Source organism: Phasianus colchicus, chromosome 3 (genome assembly GCF_987193195.1).
Source record: "Phasianus colchicus chromosome 3, bPhaCol1.hap1.1, whole genome shotgun sequence".
NCBI classification, from domain to species: domain Eukaryota; kingdom Metazoa; phylum Chordata; class Aves; order Galliformes; family Phasianidae; genus Phasianus; species Phasianus colchicus.
This window is the reverse complement of record NC_143438.1, coordinates 68,310,902-68,334,146: the sequence shown is the minus strand read 5'-3', so window position 1 is coordinate 68,334,146 and position 23,245 is coordinate 68,310,902. Positions and strand designations below refer to the sequence as shown.

General features: G+C 34.6%; 1 protein-coding gene across 10 annotated transcripts in view; it reads right to left on the bottom strand.

Annotated features, from left to right (window-relative positions):
- RALYL (RALY RNA binding protein like) overlaps positions 1–23,245 on the bottom strand; it is a 371,649-nt gene that overhangs the window by 182,399 nt on the left and 166,005 nt on the right. For all 10 annotated transcript variants that reach the window (XM_090137773.1, XM_090137774.1, XM_090137768.1 and 7 more), the window contains one exon: positions 9,798–10,076. In XM_090137773.1, coding sequence (XP_089993899.1) covers positions 9,798–10,053 — 256 coding nt within the window. In that variant the 5' untranslated portion in view covers positions 10,054–10,076. The remainder of the gene's footprint in view (positions 1–9,797; positions 10,077–23,245) is intronic.

The window sequence follows — 23,245 nt, the reverse complement described above, 5'->3', positions numbered from 1 at the left end:
TGCTTTTCCAGCTGCTATGATGCTGTTGTGAGCGTTAATTTTATCTTCTGCAAGTTGACTGTTTACATTCAACTTCTCTTTACTACTTTTGAACAAAATCTGTCCAAGAAACAAAATGAATGCCAAGAAAGCAACAATCTAGAACAGTGACCAACCCCTTACCTATAAAATTAACCTTTCTTTCACCAAAGTGGCAGCAGGGAAGTAATTCCAGTAACTCAGCTTTCACATTCCTTTGAAAATGTTATTACGATTGCTACTTCAAACGTAAAATCTCCTGTTTTATTGTGTTGGCCCACGACTTCAGAGGCAGATGCTGGTTGCATGGCACTGGAAGTTGAACCTTCTTAACATTATTCTCTTATATTTTGTTACTGTGTGACAGATGGCAGAAGACGGGCAGCCTGACACAATGGCATCTGACATAGAATTGTGTCTGAAGCAAAGGTATGTCCCTGAATTCCTGATGTGGTAAAAATGGCACTTGTTGGCATTCACTGAAACTTGCTGAATGTTTACGGAAACCAAACAGTGGATATGAGCACAGTGAGGCAGTGGGTGGTGCCTTTCAGTAGTGGTGACAGCAACGTGAAACAAGCCACATTCCGGATGGCCACACATAGCTGTCACATCATGAAATTAAGTGTCTCGATCAACTCATAAGCATGAATTGATGGAATCCAACCAGAGAAACGAGTGTGGAGCTGAATATTGGCTTCAATGCATTGAAAACTATGGTGGCAACAATATCACAAAGTTTGCACCATCTGTGTCCTATAAATGCTCACACAGAAACTTCAAGAACACTGTTTGTCAGGATCTACTGAGCCAATGCAAGGCTGAAGGTGACAGTTTCCTGGATTGCATCATTACTGGTGACGAGATGGGATGTCACTACCTCAAGCCAGAGTCAAAAAGGCAGTCCATGGAGTGGCAGTGTGAATCTCTCATTGAAGAATAAGTTCAAGACACAACCCTCAGCAGGTAAAGTGATGTGCACTGCTTTTTGGGATGAGGATGTGGGTGACCCTTCTGTATTTCCTGGAACAGACAGAACCAATGCTGACTGCTACATTGTGATGTGGACTATGCTGAAGGCTTCAACTTCCAGCATTAGGCTAGAGAAGACATTCTTTCTCCTGCAACACAATAATGTCAGGTCTCACATGATTCTGAAGAGAAGCTGGACTAAATATGGTACCTTCCAGACTAAACTGTTCAATAATTTAACAATTCTACGACAGGATTAGATCAAGAGATAAAGTCTTGCTAAACAAATCATAGAAAACAGAACAAAATTTGAGATGCTGTTTTGTCACGTAGCTGAGAAAGGAATCACATCCTGAAACTGCTTCAGATTTTGCAAGCAAGGATTTTGTTAGCTTATATAAATTTGCTTGGTTCCAACTTGCCATTTTTACACAAAGTTTGTGTTTCTTGCCTGAAAGACTAATTAAACAAATATAAATTTCATGAAAGAAACTTAACATGGCAGTAAAACTAGAAAACACTGTATACCTCCCAAACGAAAAGACTTACTCCTACACTTCAAACTTATTAAAGTTCTGTTCCTTTCCCTTTCATATTTGTATGAAGCATCAGGAGCAAAATGAAAGGAAGCACAAAAGAATTTGCTATTTAACTGCAAATAGTAGAAGTGGTACAGATGTCTGCAGCAAATTACCACAGCAGCCAATTTGAAATCATCTCTTTTCAATGAGATTTTAACAATGCTTAGGAACGACTATGATCATAACAAAAGTGTTTCAACAATATCATATCAGTGAGCACTCACATGGGGGAGAAGGCTAGATAAACAAGGAACAGAACTAGGCTGAGATACTAAATAGTATTAATACTAAAATAGCATTACTCTGTTCTGTCATCCTTTCTATTCTGAATACCTGATAACAAGCAAACATACTTCCAATTGCAGATTAGAAAGGTAAATATTAACAAGGCAGATTGAGATGATAAATCATATGACTTGTGTAGTGTATTTCCTATACATCCTTGAGCAGATAAAAATATTTCCACGTGCCTTTTAGAACAAGGTCAGCATGTGAAATGTTTTAACAAAAGAATGAGAAAATGTGGAGATATGACAGGCACAAGATGATGATATTAGAGGCACCAACACAAGTGATACTTGGTCAGCTAATGCAGAAAGTACTGCCAAATAATCAAAAAGAAAGTATCAAACTAAATATTTCCATTTGAAGTGAAGGAACTGAACTGAATTTAAGTTGAACTGAAATTAAGTTGAATCAACCTAGATTAAGCAAAAATATGAAGATGTAGAAAACATGAGACCTCCTAAGACTAAAACAACGGAAGTTGCCAAGTATTCTAAAGATAATTCTTGTATTTATACAGTACATTCCCCATGAGATGCTAAAACAAATGCTATGAGAGAACCTATTGTGACAGCAGTTTTAACTTTGCATGATATTATGACAGCTCAGAATGAAATACAGAACAAATTTCACTGAGATACGTGAGGAGTAAATGCTGAACTACTGGAAACTCCAAGGCAATGTTGGCTAAGATTTTGTAAAAGTATTTATGGGATTACAATGGATATGTCTGATAGATTCATGACCAAGTAAATGTTTTTTGCAAGTGCATCTAAGAGATTAAAATTGTAGCTCTTTATGCAACCCAGTGGTGATCTGATGAGGGAAGCTGCACTTAGTGCAAATAAGACCCTATGTTACACACACATCAAGCAGCAAACAAGGACAAAGAAAGATCTTGTAATAGTATGCTCACCACGATTTTAAGGATGAAGAAGACATAGTCCAATGTATATATATATTATATACATATACTGTCTTGATTGTAAGCTTTCCTTATGAGAATATTTGCTGATGGCAAGTAATCATTATTAATGCAAACAGGCATTATTCAGAACACAGAACTCTGTGCCAGGCACAACTCTATATTTATAATATTTAGCAATGTATGAACAGTTTCACAGAAGATCTCAAGCACTGAAAAGTTAAGATATTCTCTCATAGGTTCATCTGATATCTACAACTTATTTCTCAGTATGTACTTGGTACTTTTCTGAACAGGGAAAAATTTTAATTCTGCCAGAATGTCAGATCTAAATTGGAGTTTCGGTTTTCATAATTACTTCAAGTGAAGAAGTCCCAGTAAGAGCGAAACAGAATATTTTGTTACATATCAGGAGTAAAACTCACGCATTCTCATTCTAGTTATTGTCAGCCTATAAGAGGGGCTCATTCCATTAAAATATGAATTTAATTGCATGATGAAAGATTCATTCTGCCCTTCTGGAAAAAGGCATACATTAGTTGTGCAATGGTGTCCTACCCTGAACAGCTGATTGATGATTGTTAAAAATAACTCTTCTTTCTTTTATGAGTTGCTTTATATGCATGCATAGCACCTGAAATTGTTCACGTCAGTATTACTATAAGAAGGATGAGAATACTGATTAAAACAACAGCAACAACAACAACAACAAAATCAATCAATCAATCTAATAGGACAGTGGAGAGATGACTAGTGTTAATCATCTTTTTGGTTTCAAGAACATAAAGAAAGTAAATTGGATTGCATCACTATAACATAGTTATGGATGAAGAATATAGTCACTGATGTGAATTAGTGATGTGATGAATTTTACTGATGTAACAGTAAACTGAGTCATAGTTCTGGCCCAATTTTGCCTGGTTCTGTGACTAATGGGGTGGAGGGACCCATGGAGTCCTGCTCTGGAAGAGAGGGAAGGCAAAAGGTAGGGAGATTAGTCTAAAAACAAAATAGTGGCAACAAGCTAATACTCTTAAGTGTTCAGTGAGAACAAAGTGTGCAATGGGAATGAACATACAGAAATTATCCACTATCAGAAGACCCCAACAAGCAATGATCAGTGGTTGTATCCATGATACTCCAAAAGTGAGACTTCATATTAATGTCACTTGTTACATACCACAGGGGCACAAGTAGGCATCAAAAAGGTGGAGACCTATGAATGGACTTAGGCAGAATCCCTGTTCCTGCATACAAGAATAAACTGAGAAAGGATCACCCTTTTCCCAAATATCGGAAGAGATTGAAAATAAAATTAAAAAGTCAATTACAGTGGGTAAAATCTGACCTTTGAACTAAGTTGTGGAAGAATAATTTTTCAGAAATTCTTTAATAGTCTGTTCATGCCTGAGGGCTGGATGATGAGGAAATACTCTACACTCACACATCTATATCCTGCTGTTACAATAGCCAGAGACAAGTAAGTAACAGGATTATTTCCATACATCATGAGTTACAGTTGTACAAATGAAAATCTAGGATTGTTGTACTTGCACGATACTGACTGGAAGATAATGACAAAATTAAAACTGAACAATTGCTAATTCAATTTTGAACTTTCTATCTAAAGAAAGTTTTGTCATGAAAGAAATTTGAATAAACGTCAATTTTCAAGCCAAAGTTAATTATTTAACAAATGAGTTTACTAAAGCAGTGTAAGTATGTATTCTTTCTGCATACAAACAGTCATGACATAATTAATGTAGTCTGGAACTTCAGACTGAAATAAAGAGTTGCTTCACTCTGAAAAGTTCTAGTTCTACAAATACTTAGTTAAGCCCCTCAGTGTTGCAAGACATAACAATTATAAAATAGAGAAGATCTGTTTCGAGTAGAAGCAAGGGAAACAAGCAGAAAAATAGTCCTATTGTCACATCAATTCAATTTACAAAACAGGTATATGTCAAGTCTCTCTAAAGGCTCTCTTTATTAACTTCTCTCCTCCTTGGATATTTTCTAGTGGGTAGTCATCATTTAGAAAGCCCCTGCGGGACTTCTGTGCTTCTCAGAAGAATGTGCAATAGAGTATATCACCCAAAATAATAATCTGAAACCACCATCTTACCCGAGGCTATATGTCAGTATATGCTCACTTGGAGACTGCATCTAATTTAGACCTGATATACGTGAATAATACTTACAGCAACAAAAAGGATTGAAGTTACACTGGAACTAATTTATTAGTTAAAAAGGGCATCAACTCAAGACCTACAGTGTCCTCTGCAGTCTTGACACAATAAGCTTTTTCCTTTCTCTCAGCATTTAAAAATGATACTCTACAGTGACTTAAAAACAACAGACGAGATAAAAGCTACCAAGCCAAGGAACATTTAATTTGCTTTCTCATGGAGCCTATGAAGGTGGCTTGGCCCTTATTCTGGTCCAAATAAAAAACTCGTTCTGCGGTTAAAATGTGAAAAAATGTGTGTGAGTAAGAAAACAAATGTGCCATATAGTTATGAAATATAAGTCTATGAACTTTAAACTAATGAAAGAGACATCTTGTACAATATATACACTGTGATCACATACATACATATACATATCAATATATACATTATGATCACAGAATTACAGAATCGCAGGGATTGGAAGAGACCCCGTACTAACATAGGTTCCCTAGAGTAGACTGCACAGGAAAGCGTTCAAGAAGCTTGTGAATATCCAGTCTCTCTAGACAGCTTGTTCCAATCTTCCGTCACCTTTACAATAAAGAAGTTTTTCTTCATGTTCAGATGGAACTTCCTGTGTTCCAGTTTGTACTGATTTATTGACCCTTGTTCTGTCACTGAGCACCACCAAAAAGAGCCTGAGACCATCCAATTGACTCCTGTCCATTAGATTTTTATTAGCATTGATACGATTCCTCCTCAGTCTTTTCCAGACTGAACAGCTTCAGTTCTCTCAGCTTTTCCTCATAACAGAGATACTCCAGATCCCTTTGTGGCCCTCTGTTGGACGAAGTACTCCAGATCTGACTTCACCAGGGCAGAGTAGAGGGGAAGATCATCTCCCTCGACCTACTGGCCACGCTCTTTTTAATGCACCCCAGTATGCCATTGGCCTTCTTGGCCACAAGGGCACACTGCTGACTCACAGACAGCCTGTTGTCCAGCAGGACACCCAGGTCCTTTTCTGCAGAGCTTCTCCCAGCAAGTCAGACCCTGACCCGTACTGATATGTGAGATTATTTCTCCCCAGGTGGAAGATTTTTCTTTGGAGCAAGCAGGTCTCTGGTCATCCTCTCACCATAGATGTGTAGAGGTCATGGAGAAACATGGTATTTCTTCAGAATAATTCCTGCTCACACTGTCCCTGCCCCATATGGAAAAGAGGTAACTTGAATATATGTTTAAATAGATAAAAAACTTTTGAGACAGAGAAGATAGTGTTGCCACAACTGAAAACATAATTTGCAGTTTTTATACCAATCTTGGTTCCAGTGTGAAGGAATTCATAAACTTATCGTTGTGAAACAGTCTCCTGTGCCTAATACTGACCTGTCCCTGTCCTCCTGTATGTCAGGAAAAAGTGCTATACCCTTAAAGACATAATATCACTTCAAGAAAGTGCATGAACTTCATGATAAGTACTTTAAGGTCCCTTTCTCACAGATGTTCAGCGCATGTTGTACTTCGTAGATCAGAAATCTTGGAAAGAACCACATAGGTCATGAATTCTACTTCCCTGAAGCAATATCCATGGAGTAGCCATATCACAACACTGGTTACACCAAGCATACCGGTATAAAATTGAGAGTTGTATGAGGAGTTGAGCAGGCCAATGATGACCCATACAAAAGCTAACAAGTGCTGCCAATGCTTTAGATTTGTACTTGAAAGGAATGTTTTAAACAAAACACCTTGTCATGTACTTGCAGGCCTTATATGTTTAAGCCTATGCTTTGGAATTCAACCTCACAAGACATACTTAGACAGGACTGTAGTCATGCAGTTCCTCTGCCTAAAACTGGATTGGAAGGAGATCATTACCAATGAACTGTGTAACACTGTATATAGCTATGGGAATTTATAGGTTCAATTTTTCACTTCAATTACATAGACAAAAACAATTTCTGGCTAACACTGCTAAAGCTGCTGTAAATAACATCACAGTTTTGAATGGCAAGACTTTATGGAAGATGGGAACTAACATTAATTGATAATTTGCCATAAAATATAAAAGAACTGATGTAGATTCATAATACAGTCCAAATTATTCTTTCTTTTGTGAGGTACTGAGTACAGCTTCTATCAGGCATATAAAAAGGGATAATCTTTTTCAAATGTCCATTTTTTTTTCAAACAGCTTTTGATAACTGACTACAATTCAGCCTTCATTATATCATTAATATACTCTAATTCCATTTAAAAGAATATCTACCTATGCTAATAAAGTTTATCTATACATCTTTAAAAGGCTTTTCTTATCCCCTTACCATATCGTGACTACTGATATAAAATAATGCTTCTCTCACAATGCAAGGCTCTCAGGATGTAGAGCTGTCTTCTTTCATCTGTAAATTATACAATCTGTAAATTATCAAGTATTTTCACAGTATTGTGTCCACCTGCTACTTCCTTCCATTCAAAAGCACAATTTTTACATAAATTATTCTTCTTGTTCATAACGCCAAGCAAATTTTATCTATCAGTTCCTCACTATTTTGAGGCAACTGTTAACGTCTATTACCAATAAAAAGAAGTTTCATAGAAGCAGTTTTTCTAACAAGGAGTATCACTTCTACAAAATCATTTCCTTTGTCAAAAATACCGATGACAACTATATTTCTTACACAGACAATATAGGCGAGGCCTGGAACAGTTAAAAACAAAATTTCACCAGGCTTGTCACATTCCTTGATATATCAGGAATTTAAGAATGAAATATGTCATCACAAAACATTTTAATGTTATATGTATTTAAGTTAGTATTGGATAATATTTCCATTATTAGTAAAGGCTTTGCATAGTCCAAGTAATTGACAATTCCTTGATTTACTTTACACCAAGTCCACCTGCCTTTTGTTCAAAGCGCAAAAGTACTTTGAGTAGAGCAAGGGCATCTTCCTCCACAAAGCACTTGGAATGTTATGGACTCCGCAAGAAAAACTAAAAGAGACTAACAACAGTAGTCATAGTAATAACAGATTTATTGCCTTAGGAAAACACAGTTTAAAAAATCTGGTCAGACCAGTGTGCAAGGAGCTGTAAATAATGCACTGATGGCATTACATGGCCTATTGCTTGGAGACTACGGCTCCAGGAAACATCTTCTAATAATGCCATCTCACAGACTGACTTTGCAGCCTTGCTTTTCTCACTTGAGTTCTTTTATTTCACTCATATATATAACTTTTCCTAAAAAAGTAGTAATCGCCCCTGATATGCAATTGGATTTCTTTAATCTGTTTTTTCGTTTGTTTGTTTGTTTGTTTAAACCCAAAACACAGGGTTATAAAATTTAAAATTACTGTTCGGCAACTGTTACAAAATACCTAACACTAATACCTCAATTTCTACAAATAATCAGAAATAAAAATTTCCACAGCCTGAGAAATTAAAAATGAATAAGCCATATCCATTCTTTATGACTCGTTACAGCCAAAGTACTAGCTTCACGTCACCTTTTCCTGGCATAGCCACTACATATATGAGTTTGATTTGAGTAGTATATCTCAGAGGTTTAGTGAAGTACGTCCATATGTAATATTGTCCATAATTAATATACATGTGATAGATAGGGCTAGTACTATACTCCAGCTGATGTCATCATTGCCAGCCTCTCCATATCTAAATGCTAATAGTTTTCTCAGATGACAGTTTTAAATAATGTCATAGTTTCAGCTGGGATTAAATTGTTTACTTCAGAGTTTCTGGTATGATGTTATGTTTTTGGTTCTAGGTGAAAAACACTAATGTTTATAGTTGCTGCTAAGTAATGTTGTACAGGGCCAAGGCCATTTGCAGTAATGGATCCAAGGAGCTGGGAAGAAACAGAATTAGGACAACTGACTTAAACTGGCCAAAGAGATATTTCATGCCATATGACATCAAGCAGTATGAATTTTGTGGGGGGTGGGAGTTATCTTTCCCTCTTCTACTGCTCAGGAGGTAAGGTGGGCATTGGTCAGGAGATGGTAAGAATTGCTTGTGCATCACTTGTTAAAAATATTCATATATATTTATATAATTAGTGATAACTATTATCCTTTTCATTTTCTCTATCTTAGAAAATAGTTTTATCTCAAGCCACAGGTTCTACTTTTTTTTTCCCCTGATTCTTTTCCCCCTCCCACTGGGAAAGGGGAGAGTGAGTAAATGACTGTGTGATGCTGAGCCACCTGCTGGGTTAAACCACAACAAAAAGAAAAGACAGAAATACCCAATATTCATGACAAAGCACTAGAAAATAAAAATGTTATACTTTTTTTAAGTTTGAAATTCAAAGGAACAGTATCTACAACATCATGTGGGAGTAACTTCAACCTGAGATTTTTTTGTAGTAAACTTATCTAAATGAGTAACTACATTACAGTTTGATTTGGTACAATTACAATGCCTAACAAAACTCATTCTTTTGCTTATAAAATCTGGCACACCACTAGGCTAGATGTTATTTTAGATTCATTAAAGGCAAAATAGCCACACCTATTAGTCAAGTCTTGTTATATCACATTTTATTTACTCACAGAGCTTAAGACAAAACACTTCTGTTTTCTTCACCTGATTAATTATATTCACTATAATGAGTTCACATAGAGAATTATAAACTCTCAAAACAAAACTAATATCTGGGTAGCTCATAATACTTCTAAAATTCTGCCACACCCAACATACAGAAAATACACTGAGACGGAACAGTGGTAAAACAAACTTACTAATCTCCAAGGTAACAACAGCAGATAATGCAGAAAGGAAAAGAAAACAGTATTTGAACATAAGTATTGCACTTACCTAGTGGCTGCCCTGCGATGATCCTGGCATTCTCTCCTGCCACTGCAGCCCTGGCATGTCTCTCGCTCATGTACTGTACAAATGCATAACCTTTGTGCACAGAGCAGCCAACTATTTTCCCATACTTTGCAAAGATTGCTTCGATGTCACCTTTTTTGACAATGGCTGTGTTCAGATTGCCGATGAAGACTCTGGAGTTGATGGACTTTGGGTCATTCTTATTGGTGACATTGCTGGTCTGTGTTTTGCCGGTCATGGCTGGATCACTTGGCTTTAACCCTTAAAGAAAGAACAAAGAGAATTATGTTTCATAACATAAGCAGTTACTCCTGGTTTGTTGATTTTTCCAGAAATAATTTACTTTTTCATATTTCACTTAAGGTGCATCTAAACTCAGAAGAGTTATATATTCTAAAAAATGACTATCAACAAAACCTAAGTAATACATATTAAAATCTTGATAGTAAGCCAAATTATAACTTGTCATCTTACAGATATAATATATACCAATATATTTCTTAAAGCTCTGATAGTGGAGCTCTGCTTAATCATATGTGGATTTGTGCTTGGAAATTCAATATTGACTTTTTAAGTATCTAGAAATGGCAAAGCAAGAGAATGAGTCATAGTCTTATATCAAAGAAATTAACATCCAAAGCCACGTGCAAAGCAAACTCAAATAATGAATGACTACTCTGCTTTTGTTTGGTAAGTGTTAGCCAGAGCACATTTCTCACCATTTAAATATCATTGACTATTGTGAGAAGTTTAGGACAAGTAACATACAGTTCTTTACCGTAATTAATAAGTTTCTATCAAAACAATTTTCCCTATTAATATTGTGAAAAAAGAAAAAAAAAAGAAAAAAAGAAAAAGAAAAAGAAAAGACAGGGTAAGCACAACTGCTTTACATTCCTAAAATAAAATAAAATAAAATAAAATAAAATAAAATAAAATAAATAAACTTCCTCAATTACATGAATACAGTTTTGGTTGCTGTTTTACTTTTCTTTCTGGGGTAACAAAACCATCTGAATCCTACCATTTCCCTAATGGAAACAGACACATTATTCTTGGGGATTTTTTTTCAAAATAAGAAAGAACACTTTTTGTGTTCATCTAGCCTCACTCTTTTGAAGTGCATTTGATTTTGTTAGTATGTATGTAAATTCCACCTGCCAGTAGGTCTTTCCATTTACATCAATTTACTTAGAAGTGAAATGAAAGAAATTATCCCATGCTCTGCTGGGTTTTCTTTAGTTAAATTTGATAACAGACATGTCAAAAATATGCACACCTTGTAAGAGTGAAAACTTTTTTTGTTAGAAGGAGATCATTTAAACAGCAGCCAAATATAGTCCAGCTCTAACAGCTAAGATTTATGTTACTATTTTTTAACCTGTTCTTACTTTTGATCAAATCACAATAACAGTTCAGGCAAGAAAAGAGTCCTGTTAAATACTCTCACAGTTAAAGCTCGGTTCTTTTCTCAAGATGAAAAGGAAAAATGAACTCTATTCTGGAAACCCAAAGCTTGACATTAACTAGCAGAAATTTCATATTTAAAATCAATAGCTACCATAAATTAAGCCAGACTGAAGGAAAAAGAAACCACTGTTACTGAACTCCACACAATTTCTAGTGAATAAACCATCCACAGCCACAGCTATCAGTACTTTGATTGTCTCCATCATACATGATTGAAACCCCACCTTTCTAGATAAGAACACACTATGGATATATGTGGGCAATTCTCCAGAGTTTTAGAAAATGCTTTTTGAAAGGAAAACATGCAACCAAGGCTATTAGTCAAATAGCATTTACTTCCTTAAACTATTAATGTAATATCTTTATATTAGAACATTCACAGAAAACACTGTATAACCAAAATAAGTTTCCTTGTAAATTTAACAATTACAAATACATTCTGGAAACACAAGATACTCCATAATGCACAAACTTCAACCCAGAAAAGCAGGAAAACTGCCTTGACCAAAAAACCCCTGAGCTTTATTGTGTAGGTCACTCTCAAAGTTACCCATGGAAATGACAACAAATACAAAGATACAGCTAATTCTCAGCTACAAAACATTATTTTTTGACACCATTAGCTATGCATTTTCACCAGTGATGAACAAGAGCCTGTAAAAGTCACAGAGATCGTGACCTCTGCTGACACAACTATAACATATCACCCACTGCCTCATTGTGCCCACATCCACTGTTTGGTCTCCATAAATGTTCAACGTTCAAAGACAAAAACTGCAGCAGTCAATATCAGGGATTCCTTTTTCACCAGCTATTCCCCGATGTTGCCAGAAAACACACCAGTGTGTTATGCACATACTAAGTCTTTTGGGAAAATCTCTCATGGGTAGCACTGTTTGTTTATGAATATCTAGCAAATAAAGTTGCTATCACTATATTATTCCTAACTGTGTTATTGTTCTCCGTTCACATTTATCAAGTCATGGAGACAATGTTTAGCTTCAGGTCTTGAAAGCAGTACACTCGGCTTATAGATCTTTCTCCTCTACCAACCTGCCATATGACACTCAGTGAATGACTATTTTGTACTTCTCTTGACACTTTTCAGAATTCAAACTTGAATTTTTGGCTAAGAGCTGTCTTTCCACATATTTTTTAGAGCTTCTAATGCAAAGATGTCATGATCTCAGCTGAGATTTCTGGGCACAACGAACACAATAATAATAAAAATGACAAGGGAAAAAATCTTAAGAAAATCCTCTGCCATGCAGAAAATTGCATAGAAATTATAAACAAAGAAACTATTTATAATTATTGCCATCACAACTGTTTTAAAAACACCAGAGAACTACACTCTTTAGTTCCTCTATTATTTCTCAATTTTAAATAGGACTTACTAAACTATTCATTTTTATTTCCTAAAAATTCTCATTTTATTTTGCCTGCTTTTGCTGTTCACTAGTTTAAATTGACTTTGAATAGTATGTTGAACAATCCTATAGTAGTTTTTCTTTGCAATGCAAATTCACAACATGTTCTTTTTTTTAAGACAAAGGAAAATAGTTTTCTGGTGGGTTCTCTTATATGCAAATGAAAAGACAGAAAATGTACTGCAAAAATTCCAAGGGTAAGAATACTGTGGGTGAGAATAATATTAACATGTGAATAATTTAGATCTGATTGCATTGTTTGGCTACATACAATACTACTGTGAATATTTTATAAAAATCAAAGATACATATGATCTTCATTGCAATGAGAAAGAATAATGCAAGTTTTACACCTCACATTTTACTCCTTGCATCTGTGAATACTGAATTATATCTATATTCTCTGTGCTATCAATAACATCACAAAAATAGCAACTCCTATAACCCCAGAAGTAAATGAAATAGCAAGAAAAAACATATCTGAAATCATCTAATTTCTCTGTGGCCTTGTTGAAGACTTTTTAAAGGTATCTTGCTAATTTCTTATCACTGCAATGATTCTTTCTGGTAATAAATGTCTTCTATAATACAAAACATATCTTTTAAGGAATGTTTACAGATAATACTAAATACACTTCATTATATTATTTCATGATGTATCTGATTTAATTATTTTACTCAGATCTAGCTAGTGTAAGTCTTGGCATACTTGAACATAGAAGTTATAAACTACACTGTTTCCATTATTACTTAGATCTCAGGTTCAAAAAGTAAAATTTGTAAACCTGTTTTAAACTTTTGTTGTTGTTGTTGTTCTTTCACAGGAATGTAAATGACTAATATGAGATTCTTATTGCACAGTACACAAATTTGGTAAGTCTAAGTGGGTAGCATGAAGTGCTGAAGTGAAGGATTGATTTTAAGTCACGTCAGCTTCCTTTACATTTCCAGCATTTTTATATGAATTTCAGTTAAATACCAGCACAACAAAGCACTGGTTTTTGGCTTTGAACCTTCAGTCCATAAAATGAAAAGCTGAATCTTGAGCTCTTATTTCATAGGAGATGCTGCTCCTACAGGCACAGTGGCTAATCCCACAATGTTGAAAACAATGGCACCATTTACAGCTATGAACTGTTCTGATGCAGAGAGGAGCACAAGACCTAAAGCAAAGGGAAACTGTCCAACTTCTCAGTAATTCTCTGGCATTTCCTTGGGAAGTACATGTGAGAAGGGACCATTACGGTCTTATTGGTCCTCAGCTCCCAGTGCTGCTTATAAATATTACCAATGACACTTCACAGGAAAATGAAAAACCTCTCTTTGAAAAGACAGAATTTTGGTCAATACACAAAATAATTTGGGATGTATATAGACACTTGAAGACTTAAGCTGTTAGAAGGGACTTTGAGAGCTCTTCACTTTATCAACAGTCTAGTTTTACCACAGATGCTCATCATAAATAACTGACTGAAACTCATTAAGCCAAACTCTAACAATTCTGTTAGGGGGACAAAAAAAAAAAAAAAAAAAAAAAAGAAAAGAAAAAAAAGAAAAGAAATCAAATAAATCTCTTTAAAGAATATAAAAGAAAATTACATTTGATGGTTTGAAGATATATTATAGTAAGATCTATACTTAGTTTCACATTCTAAAAATTCACCTTCAACAAGGTAAGCAGTATTTCAAGGAGCTTCTACTTATTAATGCGCTTTTATCTTGGAGTTATTTTATTTAAATTGTAAATAAAACATTTGGTTCCTTTAAACAAATAAAAAGAAGGTCTAGATATTTTGAATGAACTAAATATTTCTCACGGTGAATTATTAGGACAGGAACACTGAATTAAAAAAAAAAAAAAAACTGAAATGTTTTCTGAAAATATGTAGGCTACTCTGAAAGTAATGCCTATTCAATTTCCATGGAAACTACAACAGACATAATGAGCACAGTAACTATTTGACAATAAACAAGAGTCTACATGCTATGCAAAAATAATGCTATGTAAAAATCTGCACCAGCAAGGGTGACCCAGCGTTTCACAGCTGCTAATGGTGACACCGTTGGTAGGAAGATGTTACCCACGCAGTCCACCTTTCATCAGCCCAAACAGAAGTCAAAAGTCAAAAGTTGTCAAATCCGGACTGCATTGTGGGTGTGACAGAGCTGTCCAGCCAGGACTGGCATGATCTCCATGATATCCAAACTGGTATGGGGCCTGGTGTTACTGTGTTGCAAGAAAAAGGTTGTCTTCTTCTCTGGCCTGAGGCTGGAAGTTGGAGCCTTCATCTCAGTCAGTGTCACAACGTAGCAGTCAGAGTTGATGGTTTGTTCCAGGAAATACATATGAATCACCCCCTTCCTCATCCAAAAGACAGCACACATCACTTTACCTATTGTGTCTAGAACTTTTTCTTTTATGGGGAATTCAGACATCTCCACTCCATGGACTCCTGTTTTGACTCCTTCTCATAGCAGTGACCCCACATCTCGTCATCAGTAATGACGCACACCAGGAAACTGCCATCTTCAGCATTTTATTGCTTCAGTCGGCTCTGACAAACCTGTATATCTGAAGACACTCTCCATCTTGTATTGTGACAGCTGTGCATGCCTATTCAAAACACTACCTGTCTTTCATGTTGCTGTTGCCAATGCTGAAAGGCACCACTCACCGACTCATTGCTCACATCCGCTGTTTCATCTCCATAAGTGTTTAGGCAAGCATTAATGAATGACAGTGGGTGCCATTTTTTCTTCAAGAAGGAATTCAATGGTGCACCTTTGCTTCATACGTATTTCCATGTCAGAAGCCATTTTGTCAGATTGCCCCTCTGCTGCCATCTGTTGCACGACAATAAAATTTAATGGAATACTGTAGGGAAGATTGACGGTTGGACTAGGTGATCTTAGAGGTCTTTTCTCGGTGATTCCATAAGATTCAACCTCTGCTGTCATACCACCAACATCTGTTTATGTTACTTTACACAAACAGAGTATTAATACAATGGTTCTGTGTACTTACTACGCTTACAAAAAATGAAATGTTCTGTCCCATCAAACACAAATTCAGTTTGAGATGATTCAGCTGTGTCAGAAAATAATTACTATTCTGAATTAGATCTCTGTGATGACCTAGAAACCTGAAATGATGACTTATTATATGGAGAACTACTATTCTTAACTATAAAATTCTTGTCACTGGTAATTTATTCTAAGCACCATTAAGTGCAGATCTTAATCATCACTACTTTCAATAGTGAAGTTTGCATAGTAAAATGCAGAGTATACATCTGTTAAACACAAATTCTTCCAAGACAGAGGGAAAAAGACATAAGCAGACAACTGGTTATCCAGTGATAGCTGTCTTAACAAGGTATTCATAGTAAAAATTACTAAGCCTGTAAGATTAATTGCTCAGATGTTTAGGATTTCATTTGTAGAAGGACATTCTGGTAAATGATCAACATCATGATATCAGTCCTTAAATAAGAAGTGTAGCACTATAGCAGCAGACAGTCTCTGACCTAAAATTCACAAGGTACTCTCAGGCAGTTCCAAGGAATTTATCTCTACCTTTATACTTAGTTAATAATGGATCTTTTGTAAATGTCAAGATTAAATCTTTGCTTTAATAGCTGAACTTCAAACATTTAAGGTTTAAGAATCAATAAATATTTATCAAGAAAAAAAATGCAAAGCCACAATACATTTTCTCTCCTTTCATATTGCTTTTTATCAGCAGTGACAACTTTAACACTTTTGCATTGTTGCAGACAACTTTAAGATGTTTAAACATTGAAAGTGCTCTTCTGTGGCTGAAATGTCTTGCAGCATTATCTTGCATTGGTAATGATATTTTATGGAGCAAATTCAATATTTATCTTGATTTCCATAATAAGCACTCATTAAATACTGTTTTATCTCAGCTAAAATCAGCCACTGACAAATCCTTATAAAATATTACATACTGATTGAAAGTAAGAATATCGGCTTTATCATGGGGAGGGAGGGAAGGAATAGGGAGAACAAAAAGTTACCAAATGAAATATATCTTGTCTTGGAAAATCCTTTCTTATTTATACTTAAAATTCATTTTTAATGAATTACTATATCTAGGTCACAAAAAATAAAGAAAAAAATTTCTTAAAATGGCTAGTTAAATTGACATCAAAATATTCTGGACTTTCCCAGTCCTCATTAAAGTCAAAATCTGCTTTCCCTCTTCCCACCCAAGATATCCTGCCTTATACAAAATTTATTCATTTGTTCATCATTTATTTTTACGTTTTCCTTTCAATTATTTTTAAGAATGAGTTGATGCATCATGTTTATTGCACTGACAACGCACCCTTCAAGCTTGCTGACTTCTGGAGCCATATAAATGACAAAATGTGTCAATACTCACTATGCAACGTCTTTAGAAAATGAAAGACTGAAAAATAAAATGATAGATCACACTTCATCTCCTGTTACCACTCTTCTAAAAAAGACAAATAATCTGCCTTTGGGGAAGGTAAAGAAAATGTATCTTGTTTTTGTTTTTGTTTTTTTTTCTTTTTTCTTTTTTTCTTTTTAATTGTTTGTTAATAAAGCAACTACCTATTAATTATAGTATATAGATTAAATGACATAAAACATTTTTGAATATATGTTATTTATTGCAGAGTTGTTTAAACATTTGAAAGATTTGTACATCTTTGGAGGAGCACCACCTCCAAGCACTATCTTCTTCTGGTAGATAGAAGCTATAGATTCATATTGCCTCACTCTGGCTTGTAGTGATGGTTCCTTCTCCTATCTAAATGAAGAAAAAAAAATATGAAATTTACTAGTAGAGAGTCATGAGGATTTACCCTGCCATTCACTTGCTCTCAGTTTTCTGAGTATAGAAAGTAACTCTATGTAATGATGCACAGAAATACGTTTCCCTGACATAACAATTTCATAAACTCAGATAAGGGCTTCTTTTCCCCATTACGTATATCTCCTATCAAACATGAGTCTTTCTCTATTTATCACTTTGTAAAATCAAACCACAATCATACTGGTTAGCAAAAAAAAAAAAAAACAAAAAACAAAAAAAACCAACAACAACAAAAAAAACACATAATTCTTTCTCATAACACATATCTGTGTAAATAATACAACAAGTTCAGGAGCTGCTGTCAATTTGATTTTATTTTTTTTCACTTGGCAGCTTCATGATACAATGGACTGCCTAAAAACAATCTTAGCTATTTTTACTGTCATATGTCATTTCAGACTAATCTCATGTTCACGAGGATTTCTTGGTCTCATTCAGCAGCACTGCTTCCTGTGTGTTTTTGCTTTCTTTTCAGCTTCATATCACTGCAAGGATTAAATGAGCCTTGGCAAGTAAGACAGTCTCCTACTATCATTTTTATATTTCTAGATTTCCTAATAGAATTCACTATGCTCTCTGCTCTCATGGATGTTTACAGTCTGAAAGTACAGCATCTTCTGACATTTTAATCAGTAAAATATTTCTACATTTTAGAATTCGAAGCTATTACGTAAAAATAGACCTAAGAAGGATACCTGTGGCATAGTCAGGTATTTCTCCTACAATAAAATTCTCATTCCAAACCTTTCATTAAGATGTTATTTTGAACACACAAGATTAGTCTTAGGACAATATAAATTTATTTTTCAAGTAATTCTTAAGGGAAAAAGATTCTTTTGGCAAGCATGTCTTGTTTTTTTTTAAAGAAGCATCCCATCTGCATTTCCTGCTGAATGAGTATAAGTGATTCATAGATGGCAAATTTCATCCCACTGAAACTTTCAAGAAAACTTTCCAAAAAAACTTTAATGTGGGGAAAAATTATTTTGCTCCATTCTGTTTCCTCTATTATTTTTAAGAGTTTGAAATTGGATTTGTGGACTGTCACGGTCCAGGTTGTTGAATACCAAACAAGAAGTAAAGAGCTTCTGAACTGTAATCCTAGCTCTGGTACAGACCTGATAAGAGGCCTTATGCAAGTCACTTAATATCTCCACCTTCTTCTTTCTTCAGAAACTGGCAATAATGGTATTCGAACTCAGTGAGTTGTTACATGAACAAAATGAAAGCATGCAAAGCACTATATAAATGTTGCAGCACTACAGAGTTTAATAGGAAGTGTACATCCAGGACTTTGTTTTGAGGATTAGTGATATCTTTTCTTTTCCTGTCCATACCATGGAACTGGAATACAAATCTAACAGTGCTGTTAAAAAAGCCTCATATTTGGATCTGACTTGATCTCTTTTTCTTCCACCACAATGATGCAACAATGGACAAAGTCCTCATAAATTACATACATTGATTCTCCAAGGTATCTACCATATCATAAATACAAATCCCAAAGTATCTGTTGAACTGTTTCTCCTCTTTCCCCATTCTGTCAGGCAGGCATTCTAAGTTTAACTGCATTTCAGTTACTGACATTGAAACTTAAAAGTAGTCTAAGGTCCTGCAGAAGACACTGAAACATTTTAAGACTCATAATTAATAAATTTTAATTTGCTGAAACTCACCAACCTTCATTGACCTGTCTTGCTTCAGAGAATATTTCAGTAATTTTCTCTTGTCTCTATTAAGGAAACAAACCTCAGCTGCAGTGCCATCCCTCTGTTTAAGCTGATAGTTCAATGGTTAGGGACAATGGAAAACCTAATTCAATTCTCTGCTGTTGAAAATTAGAATGTGTACTCCCTGTCTCCTGAGGGTGTTGTTAGGCTCTCTTCATAGTCTTTGTAATACGCGTGCTTCAGGGTCTACATCTTTCTTCCTGGATTATCTTCAGAAACCATTTGACATTTACTTCCTAGTGAAGTCTACAGGAATTCTCATGCCAAAAACTTAATAGGTACTTATCTTTTAATGCACAAATAATTTTAATACCTACTTATTTGTTATTCAGTTCTGTGCCGAGACATGGAAATTAAATGAAACTTACTTTTGTACTGTAATTGTTACTGAGAGATCAGTTCTTACAGTTTCTATAGTATGCCTCATACAATATAAAAATGTGCCTGACAGTTTCATCACTGTGTTAGAAGAAATACTGTATACCACTGAGAAACTCTGAATGGTACTATACATTCATTTTTTACTTTAAAATACATTACATATACACACAAAATGTTTTCCTTTCCATCTTCACCATTTTGTGAAAAAAAATTTAAAAAAAAGAATAAAAATTGGATGAAGGTATTTTGCAATATTTCTTCATCATCGTTGTCTCAGCAGTTTTTGTTTTTTTTTTTCTTCTCTGTAGCAAGTAGATACAAGTGAGATTTTATTTTAGACTGGGAAACTAGTAAATCTTAGTAAAGTTGAGATTTTATGTGAACACACATCTGATGCAAAAACACAGTGCTCATAGTCCCGGGCCAGATAATTGTTTTATATACTTAATGAACTTTTAGAGAATAATTAAAACAAACGCAATGATAGAACAATATGCCAAAGATTTATTTTTTAAAAAAATTATCTGAATATTAATCATACACAATAATAAAGGCATTTTTAATTCAAACAATACAAAACTGTTGTTGATGCACTTTTTCTAGCAGTATGTTATTTGAGCAGTGATTTTCCAAGGCAATATCAAATAATCTCATTGTCATATGGTAGCTCAGCACCTGTGACCCAAATCTTTGCATTCTTAAATGATTTAGAATTTGGTTCTGGCTTCATATTTTTTGATTTCGTTAATTTTTACAGAGAGAGACCTCACCAAGAAAATTTATATTCACATGCAAAATCTATAATATCATTATTTTCTTGCACTGACTTGAAACAAAACTCTTGTATTTTCACCACCTGACTTCTCAGTCACCTGCCACACATATTCTGTGCTTCTTTCCACTCTCTAGGAGCAAATTCACGGTATTTCTTACTCCATTTAGTCCTACCTACAGCTTTTCTTCCTTCTCAAACTTGAAAGAGCAGCACTGAAATAAATTTGTCAACAGCGCTTTTATTTCCTCTTCCTGACAGCCTGTCCAGATGCTGGCTGATTTACTTATATCACTCACACACGCATTTATATATGTGTGTGTTATAAATAAGTAAACATATATTACTGGCTGTTATTCTACAATGCACCTCACAGAGTGTGGTCTTGTAAGAACTGAGACCAACATTACCTGAGATGAGCATAATCTGTCTATCAGGAATTTACTTTATTGCCTTACTGCATAGCATTGTGGCTGTACCAAAGACAGTGGCAAAACAAACAAACAAATGACCACAAAAAAACAAACCTCTCCCTCCCCCCCCTGGAATTTTAAGGACATATTCAGCTGAATAAACATTCCAACCCATCCACGCACTTCAAGGAACAGTACTCCAAGTTTTAGCTGCACAGCATTTTTAAAGACCAGGAAAGAGTAACTGTGTCAAAACTGAGCATGCAGTCCTTAAGTTTTCTTAACTTTTCTTTCTACGTGACAGATAAACCAGGACAGAGCAACAAAAAAGAGGAAAACATTTCCCCTAATTTTTCATAACTGTAAAGTGGATTGAGATTAAATTTGAAACCAAAAGACATAGGCCTCCAAAGAATTTTTAGAAACACCAGTGGAAAATAAATCAGTAAAACCCAGCATATTTTACATAAATATACTTTATATTATCTCACTTGTATCAAGGAGATAGAACAAATTTGAATGTAAAGAGGCCTTCCTATGAATCTCATATTTAAATAATTTATTCTATTGATTACATTTAATCTCCTACATCATGTCATAGAGCTGTAAGGTATCTGGTAGGAGTACAGTAAAAACCAGTTAGAGTAAATAACTTGCAATGAATAATTTATCCCTCAAATTTTCTACCCTGTAAAGATTTTTCTATAGCTCTTGCTGTCATAATATCTAACCTCTGGTCTAAAGGATGAGCTTATTAGAAGAATTCATTATTCACATAACTCTGCTTTAAACCACAGCAAATCTTTCATTGACTTAACTAGGGCAGGAAAGGGTATAAATTGAAGGGAGAGTTTTTTGATGTTTCTGTTATCCCCTCAAGTGAATATGAATAGATTCATTTCAAGCTTTGTTATTTGAGAACATGAAGAAGATTTTTCTTCTTCTTGTAAATATAAATCAGTTAAAAACATTTCTTCCAAAGCATTTGACTTTCAATATTAAATATTCTATTTTCTTTTAATTTGATCTAGTTAATCTAGATTTAATTTATTGCAGTACGTCCAATGTAATTGCTCCCATCCAATTGACTTCTACTGTGTTTCTTCCACAAACATTTCTCTAGAAGCTCTCAAATAACTGTTCAAAAACATCCACACCAGTAAAACTTGGCTGTGAGAAATGAAATAGAAACAGCTCACAGAAGCAAAGAAAGCTAATTATATGTGTGGATGAAATGTATGAAAGAAAGTTGCTTTTCTAAAAATTTATTTTTCTTACCTTAACAATCAGCTTTGGCAGCTCAAATTGATTATTTCCAGTCCATGTTATCTTACTATTCTAGATAATTACAACATGTGATACTGGTCTTGTCAACAAATATTATTTGACAGAGCAGATTATTTTCAAACTAAAACATACTCAGCATGAACCATCACTGGTCTTTCAACATGCAAGTCTCAGTTTCTCAGACACACTGCATACAACATACAGTCTGATTTCCATTTGTACTGCTAGTTATTCTCCTAATACAATTATATATTATTAGACATAAATAAGTAAATAGTCCCCATGAAAAGTATCTTATTCCTTTTCAAAAGTGTATAGCTGCTTTAATAGTGCAACACTAAACACTCCATAACTCATCTAAGTAAGGAACAATAACTTTCATGTAAGGAAAGATATTCCTCTCAATTTTTGCATGTGTTTCATCTTTCACTTTGAAGAAAATAATCACAGGAATTATTTCAAATTCTGAGTAAGCTGAAGCTGAGTAATGTCACTATCATCAATAAGTGGTACAATAGACTTTAATTATTATTATCCATTCTTGCAAAGCAAGAACATCTAAATTTTTTCCATAAAATTGATTATGTGCTGATTATAGATGTTTTTATAACTTATTCCACTTTAGGTTATCAGGAAAATTTACCAAATGAGAATGGAAGATTAACAGGTGAAAGTAATATTTTGAAGAGAAGTTAGAATACTATTACTACTGTAAATTAGTTTTTTTAGCTTAAACACATTCAGTTTATGTAAAAACCTGCTTTTTAAGGAACAGCATTTGATGAAACTGTTACTAGTCCTTTCTTCCTGTCTTTTATTTTAATCAATATGTGACTTTCAGAGCTATCTTTAATATTTCCGCACATGAAAGTTAAGTGCTCTCAGCATCTATAAAGTGAAAAGTGTCTTCACAAGAAAACAAGCTGATTGTCATGGTTCGGAGAAGGATCTGGATGAAATTTCACCACACAGGTATTTCTCAAAAGTTGTTTCATCAGATGTTTCCAGTAGTTTTCACTGAGCTTTGTCTGTCTGTCAACTCTTGTAAAGGGTGTCACAAAAAATAAATGTAAGAAAACA